This window comes from Limulus polyphemus, unplaced genomic scaffold (genome assembly GCF_000517525.1).
Source record: "Limulus polyphemus unplaced genomic scaffold, Limulus_polyphemus-2.1.2 Scaffold6839, whole genome shotgun sequence".
Lineage (NCBI taxonomy): Eukaryota > Metazoa > Arthropoda > Merostomata > Xiphosura > Limulidae > Limulus > Limulus polyphemus.
This window is the reverse complement of record NW_013672449.1, coordinates 32,106-40,324: the sequence shown is the minus strand read 5'-3', so window position 1 is coordinate 40,324 and position 8,219 is coordinate 32,106. Positions and strand designations below refer to the sequence as shown.

Here is an 8,219-nt window from a genome sequence, read left to right as displayed (position 1 = left end):
CATATACAGGAGTCAAAACATAACCTCCGCCCACTTTTATTAGTGCAAGTGATAAACATGAGTATAATTGTATGATGTGTTATAAAATAATGTGTAACGAATAAAACCAATCAAGTTATTCACGTTTTGCTAAATAAGATTAAACTCCAATCTGAAAGTATTATAACCTTTAGACTTATCTGTTTATAGTACGAAAATAAATATTGTTTGGCATATTTCAGGATTTGAAATCCTCTCGTGCCGGTAAAGCCGACTACTGTCTTACGTGGTCCTCGAGCTTTGTTACCTCAAGAAAACCTCGTGAACGAAAAAGCAGAAATAAAATAAAATAAAGAGATAATATCTCTTTATGACTTTGGTGCGTTATTTTTTTTTAAGTGCACGTAATAACTTGGATGTTGGTTTATTTCGCTTGTATTCAACTTAGTTTATCAGAACTTACGAGATTGTAGTAAGTTGTTTTACATATTTTCTGTCAGTTGACACGTGCGAGTCGAATTACCTCACTTAACTACTTTTAAAAGTGTTAACTGAAGTGTTATGTATAAAACAAAGAGACTAAGAAAAAATAAACTGGACGTTACACATTTGACTACAGCTTGTTGTACCCTTTATGCTCTTTAAACAACGTTAGGATATTATTACAATACTTGAGGTCAACACATCTGGCAAAAATAAAAAATTAGCAATCAGTAAATTGCTAGTGATAAACGTCTATGTAAGTTATTTTGTAAACGTCCCCAGTGGCACAGCGGTATGTCTGCGGACTTACAACAGTAGAATCTGGGTTTCGATACCCGTGGTGGGCAGAGCACAGATAGTCCATTGTGTAGCTTTGTGCTTAATTTCAAATAAACAAACTTTAATTTCCAGTTTTTCGTACAGCACAAACACGCCTTTATAGAATACAATGTTTCCAGAATACAGTTTTCTATACGTGTCATATGATACTAAATACATAAATATTAAAAGTAGGCTGTTAAAAATGTGTGTTTTATGAAACATGGGTTTTTGTAAACCTACTTATTTGACACATTAAATTACTAAACAGTCTTTAAAAATGGTGCTTTCTAAATACAGAATTTCGTTCATTGTTTGTTTGGTACACACACACTAGTAAACTTGGTGTTGTCTGGTACACACACACACTAGTAAACTCGGTGTTGTCTGGTACATACACCAGTAAACTCGGTGTTGTCTGGTACACACACCAGTAAACTCGGTGTTGCCTGGTGCACACACCAGTAAACTCGGTGTTGTCTTGTACACACACACCAGTAAACTCGGTGTTGTCTTAGTACACACACACCAGTAAACTCGGTGTTGTCTTAGTACACACACCAGTAAACTCGGTGTTGTCTGGTACACACACCAGTAAACTCGGTATTGTCTGGTGCACACACCAGTAAACTCGGTGTTGTCTGGTACACACACCAGTAAACTCGGTGTTGTCTGGTGCACACACCAGTAAACTCGGTGCTGTCTTGTCCTTAAACTTTAGAAACAATTTTTCAGTCAAGTTGTCACGACAAAACTGCTGGCACGATTCCTGGTGTTTTCGGAACAAACACAAAACTGTTCTTCTCTTGGCTTAATTATATTCACAATGAGTTGTTTTTACTGTTGACATCTCTGTTAAATCGATCTAAGAATCTGTTATACAAAATATTAAAATATCCCATTGAAACCTGCTCTCAACTAGAGCAAAGCAAAGAGCTAGTTATTCCGAGAAGCCTAGAAACGAGTGCACTTATTTCGAAAACTGATTTATTTATTAGTATTTCTTTACTTACCATAGAGGGCGTGTTCCAAAAAATAAAATAAAATAGGTGAAGGTAAACAAGTTTTAATGAATATATGATTTTCCTCTTGCACAATTCCCGCAGATAAACCAACACCTTTTAAACATTCATTTGTTACGGCCCTAGGGTTAATCAGTATCACAACAATGTTGTTTGTAGAAATAGTTAATTCACTGTTTGGTATTTACTCTACAGAAGAAAAGGCAGTTTATTTGATGAATAGTTTTCTCTCTAAGCCTAGAAGGATAACAGAGTAAAGAAAACAGGTATCAGGAAATATCTTATTACATACGCTTCAAACAGTGCCTCCAGACCTTCTGTAAGACAAGTCATGAACAAATGGTGATTGTTGCTGTTTCTCTTATCACAAATGGGGTATCTACGATATCGATCCATGAATTCTAGCGTGAAACTTACCGCTGAACCACCGTGAGACAGTTTGTTCTTTACCAACATCTTCTAAAGAAATGAATAATTGAGATATACAAGTTCTTAGATTCTGCACATAAATGCATTTTTATGTTGCTTTTACCAAATTACATCTTTCAACTTTTATCAAAATTAGCTTTATGTGGAAAACATTTTATTTGATTTTTTTTTTCACTCAAAAGAACGGTGATACAACCTTCGATTACTGTTTTATTTCGGTAAGATTATTGATTTATTTATTCTTTAATATTGGTAATCGGCTTCATATTTCTATAAAAATTGAAGCATTGTTTTTTCCTCCCCAAAATCACGTAAAGATGATACACCATTGTCATCGCCCCGTATTGCTTATGTTTAGTAAACAAACAATGTGACTATATATATATATATATTGTAGAATTTATTTCAGATCGGGGGGTATGATCCCCTGAAATGTCGTCTCCCCCAAGTTAATGCCGTCCATTAATCTCAATCTCATTTTAGACTCTTAATAAAAGCTGCTCTAGATGTTGAGAGTAGGATCGGTTAACACTATCAGTTGTAAACATTTAAAGATGGACGGCTTTCAATACCTAATATTTAAGACACGAAATACATTTGGTTCGCCTTACTTCTGAGTTACACCACAATCATATAAATAGAGGTGCGTCTGTACGAGTACAGATGATGTGAAGAATATTGAAACTAATGGGTAGTTCGTTATTAGAAAATCTAGGCCTTCATCTCATGAGATTTCTAGTTTCTCTTTATAAGTATTTCAAGAAATCTAAGCCTAACACTCCTTGGTTCCAATAATAATAATCCAGAAACCCAAGCCTTAACTTTTATAAGTATTTCAAGAAATCTAAGCCTAACACTCCTTGGTTCCAATAATAATAATCCAGAAACCCAAGCCTTAACTTTATAAGTATTTCAAGAAATCTAAGCCTAACACGCCTTGGTTCCAATAATAATAATCCAGAAACCCAAGTTACATGGACATACAACAGACAGTACTATTATATTTATATAGTAGTTACATGGACATACAACAGACGGTACTATTATATTTATATAGAAGTAGTTACATGAACATACAACAGACAGTACTATTATATTTATATAGTAGTTACATGGACATACAACAGACAGTATTATTATATTTATATAGAAGTAGTTACATGGACATACAACAGACAGTATTATTATATTTACATAGAAGTAGTTACATGGATATACAACAGACAGTATTATTATATTTACATAGAAGTAGTTACATGGACATACAACAGACAGTATTATTATATTTATATAGAAGTAGTTCCATGGACATAAAAGGAAAAACCAAAGGTTGCGCCATCTATTGCAGTAAATGTAAAGCTCCAGTATTCTATTAATTGATTAATAATTTCCAGAGTTCACCACAAAACTTTCTGCAACAGAGTATGTTTATGCTTTCCTTGCTTCGTTTTGTATCGATATGAACTTTGTAGTCTTTTAATTCAACCATTAAAACAAAAACTGAAAGGTCTTGTCCAAATTAAAAATATATTTAAAATATCTTGTTTTGTAAATTCTTTTTCAGACATTTAGATCTTTGTAACCAAATTAATTCCAAGATACAAAGCAGAAATTGTTTTATCAAGAAACAAATATGTTTTCGAAAATATGTAAAATACCTTTCAAAAATTAATGTCGTATTTCGGTATACATTAAAAAAAATCAATTCACATGTTACACTTGACAATACTGTATGACTGTTTGTTTGTTTTGAATTTCGCGCAAAGCTACACGAGGGCTATCTGCACTACCCGTCCCTAAATTAGCAGTGTAAGAATACAGGGAAGGCAGCTAGTCATAACCAACCACCCACCGCCAACTCTTGGGCTACTCTTTTACCACGAATAGTGGGATTGACCGTCACTTTATAATGCCCACACGGCTGAAAGGGCGAGCATGTTTGGTGTGACGGGGATTCGAACCCGCGACCCTCAGATTGCGAGTCGAGCGCCCTAACCACCCTACTGTATGATACACAAGAATATACACAGCTATTGTAAATCATATAACAATGCTTTAAGTATGTAATAAATATGTTTAATTATAGTGATAGCGACGAAATTATCAATTTGTCATTTTTGGGAGGACATCACCCGCTACTCACTTAAATAGACAATTATTTAACACGATCCTATTTTGGGGAGGGAATTTCCTCCCTAAACAACTGTAGTCTAATGGTTTACCAACTCGGAAATGTTTTTTGGTTACCATTATTTCACATTTTACAATTGCACAAAAACAAATACACGTATTAAAAAATTCCAACCTCTTAAAATTTTGATAATGGTTGAAGTATACATTTGTACCGAATAGCAGTTATAGGGGGACGAGCTCTTATCAACAAGGTGTAAGGGAAAATCTTAATCAGAAACCACGAGCGGTTGGTTAGAAATGGATCTAGACAAAAGCAAAATACAAAAAATAAAACGATTGCACCACACACAATCCTAATATTCAGTAAAGGTTATTGTACATTTTTTTTTTATTATTCAGAAGATCAGAGTTACAACTGCAAGAGGAATCCTTCAAACTTATTCTCTCTGCATCATTTTTTGTCTTGCCATCTTTTTCTTGGACATTTTCTTTTTGGGAGCCTCCTCTTCTGCTGCTGGTTTAGCAACAATGTCTTCTTTTTCAGAAAGGATCACTTCAATATGGCATGGGCTACTCATGTAAGCTACAACAGAGAGTCAACAGTTGAACTTTTGATGGCGTCTTAAAGCAGATCAAAACTAAACTCCTAATAACACGTGCGTAATTTGATCAACATTTGAAAGTTAAAGTAGCAATAAGGAACATATGTTTTATCACCTACTTCTTAAAGCGCTGTTCTTCATAACATAAAGAAACACAGATAGACTTTCATACTTACGGTTAATTCGACCATGAGCACGATAAGTCCTACGCCTCATTTTTGGGGCTCTGTTGACCTGAATGTGCTCAATAACCAGATGGTCAACATCTAAGCCCTTGTAGTCTGCATTACTCTCAGCATTTCTCAGGAGCTGGAGAAGGAACTCTGCACTTTTCTTGGGCCAGCGGCCAGCATTGTGACCCCACTGCTTGACCTTAACATACAGAATGATGCAAGTCAAACTACAATATAAGCTGTAATCAACTGAACATTTCTGTCTTACAATGCCTACATGTCTTTGCAACAAACTTATATTTAAATTTTTATGATTTATTACATGAACACCCCTCCAACCCAACATCCTACTCAAGTATCTACAAGATAGATAAGACCTAATGAACGTGATGTAAAAAAACTTTTAGGTTTGATCGGTAAATTTACATAAAATCTGTGTTAAATTAACTAAAAACTCATGAATAATAAACTTTGTGCTTGTAAAGAAAATACCAAATCAATACACGGTTTATTAAATAGCACCAGCGTTTAAAACTAACAGAAGTGAAGTGAGTGTCTTACAATACATTTAAAATTAACAGATGTGTAGTGAGTGTATTACAATATATTTAAAACTAACAGATGTGTAGTGAGTGTATTACAATACATTTAAAACTAACAGATGTGTAGTGAGTGTATTACAATACATTTAAAACTAACAGATGTGTAGTGAGTGTATTACAATACATTTAAAACTACAGATGTGTAGTGAGTGTATTACAATACATTTTAAAACTAACAGAAGTGTAGTGAGTGTATTACAATATATTTAAAACTAACAGAAGTGTAGTGAGTGTATTACAATACATTTAAAACTAACAGATGTGTAGTGAGTGTATTACAATACATTTAAAACTAACAGATGTGTAGTGAGTGTATTACAATACATTTAAAACTAACAGATGTGTAGTGAGTGTATTACAATAAATTTAAACCACCATCTTCCATTCATCACTGAATAACTGATTGATTGTTGATGATGTTACAATTTGAAATAAGTGTACTCCTCAAGCCTCAATAAGTTATACTGCTATCTTGGTTCAAACATTTTTTTATTTGATATTTAAAGATCAAAGTTCTTAACATGTTTCCTGTTGTAACACAACTACCTGCTCTATACAATCACAGCTTTTTACATCATCACACTCAGAATTATTATCCTGATCTAGATAGTCTTTTTCAAAGGAATCTGGATCACATTCTTGTAAAACTTGTATTTTCACAAAGAGTAAAATGTTTGTGTCAATCCTGCCATCTTGTAGCTATAATAGTAACCAAAACAAACCACTGCAAAAATCTCGGGTCATGCAACTTCAAATTTTAGTGAGTTTTTTTTTCTGTCATTCACACAATCACAGCACTATGGGACTATTTATCTCACACATAATTATAGCCCCTTTTCTGATTGACATGTCAATGCATCGGTAGCACCCGACTAATAGAAATGACTGACACAGTAACACGTTATTAGCAGCACGTGTTAAGATCACTTTAACATTAACAATCTCTAATTTCAATATCTTCGTGTATATGACTCAGTTTTTTAAGCAAACTTACATCACCAAAAAAAAAAACAAGTGCCATAAATTTAGTTTAAAAGAAAAAAAACAAAATTTTTAGAATACAAAATTTTACATTCTAGATTCTCTAAACCAATAACAATGTGACAGGTCCTAACCTGAGCCTTCCTGGAGGGACCACCAGTAAATTTACGAAAAGGAACGATTTCCTTCTTGGTGATTACATTCTTCAAGTAGCGTTGTGCTCTACGAAGTGACATAGATTTAACAGCTCGTGCTGTCTCGTGCGTGTTCTAGGGGACAGACAGACCAATAAAAATTAGGTTTTATAATACAGACTTTTATCTAAATTAATTTCAAAATAGTGAGATTAAATCTATAAAAACCTTTTTATGGATAACTTCCATTAAAAATTAGGTTTTATATTACAGACTTTCATGTAATTTCATTTCAAAATAGTGAGATTAAATCTGTAAAAACCTTTTTACGGATAACTTTCATTAAAAATTAGGTTTTATAATACAGACTTTCATGTAATTTCATTTCAAAATAGTGAGATTAAATCTATAAAAACCTTTTTACGGATAACTTTCATTAAAAATTAGGTTTTATAATAGAGACTTTCATGTAATTTCATTTCGAAATAGTTGGGTTATATCTATAAAAACCTTTCCATGGGTAACTTTGAAAACAATTAGTTCTAAACTCCTGCTGATAGATGAAATCTAATGTTAACACAGTATAAAACGGTCTTTACATATCTTAAATAAACTGTTAAACTTATTTTCATTATAATGTAATTGTTTGCAATTTTAGTTCAAAGTTAAATGTTTGGCTGAACAGTTTTAAATACCAGGATCTAACTAACTAGGTATTGTCATGTTCAAATAATAAATCTTCCACTGTTATTCTTCACTTACCTTAAAATGGACACGAAGATTAGATCCACGTGCCTTACACGCTAGAACAAAAAAAAATAAATAAATTGAAAAATGAGACAGATTAAAAAAAGAAAGCAATAGTACAGACATCTTCTCGAACATTAGTTCACGTACTGAAAACAAATCGTTGAAAAGTTTAAAACCATTAACATTTTACAGATATATTCATAAGTAAGTTAAAGAACAAGACACAACTGATGTTCAGTAGCCATTATAATAATTGATATGGAATGTCAAGAATTCGTTTTGTTCAGATCTTTCATGTGGCAACCTGAACCTAAAACAAGTAATGTTAACATTTGATTCATTATAAGTTTATATTCATGTAAGTGTCCTGGAGTAATATGAACCTATTTCAGACCTGGATATGTGTTAAAGTGTTAAAGAGCTAACTCCTTACAACAGAATCAGTTGATCACAGTGTCAAACCCATTGTTAACACCCTCGGAGCCAATTCCTTCCTCACAACAGAATCAGTTGATGACAGTGCCAAACCCATTGTTAACACCCTCGGAGCCAATTCCTTCCTCACAACAGAATCAGTTGATGACAGTGCCAAACCCATTGTTAACACCCTCGG

At 33.3% G+C, this 8,219-nt stretch overlaps 1 protein-coding gene across 1 annotated transcript in view; it reads right to left on the bottom strand.

The window, feature by feature from the left end:
- Positions 1-4,718: 4,718 nt before the first annotated feature.
- LOC106474113 (60S ribosomal protein L17-like) overlaps positions 4,719-8,219 on the bottom strand; it is a 9,417-nt gene continuing 5,916 nt past the window's right edge. The window contains exons 3-6 of the mRNA XM_013934804.2: positions 7,619-7,659; positions 6,857-6,991; positions 5,143-5,338; positions 4,719-4,947 (exon numbers count right to left, since the gene is read on the bottom strand). Coding sequence (XP_013790258.1) covers positions 4,802-4,947; positions 5,143-5,338; positions 6,857-6,991; positions 7,619-7,659 — 518 coding nt within the window. The 3' untranslated portion in view covers positions 4,719-4,801. The remainder of the gene's footprint in view (positions 4,948-5,142; positions 5,339-6,856; positions 6,992-7,618; positions 7,660-8,219) is intronic.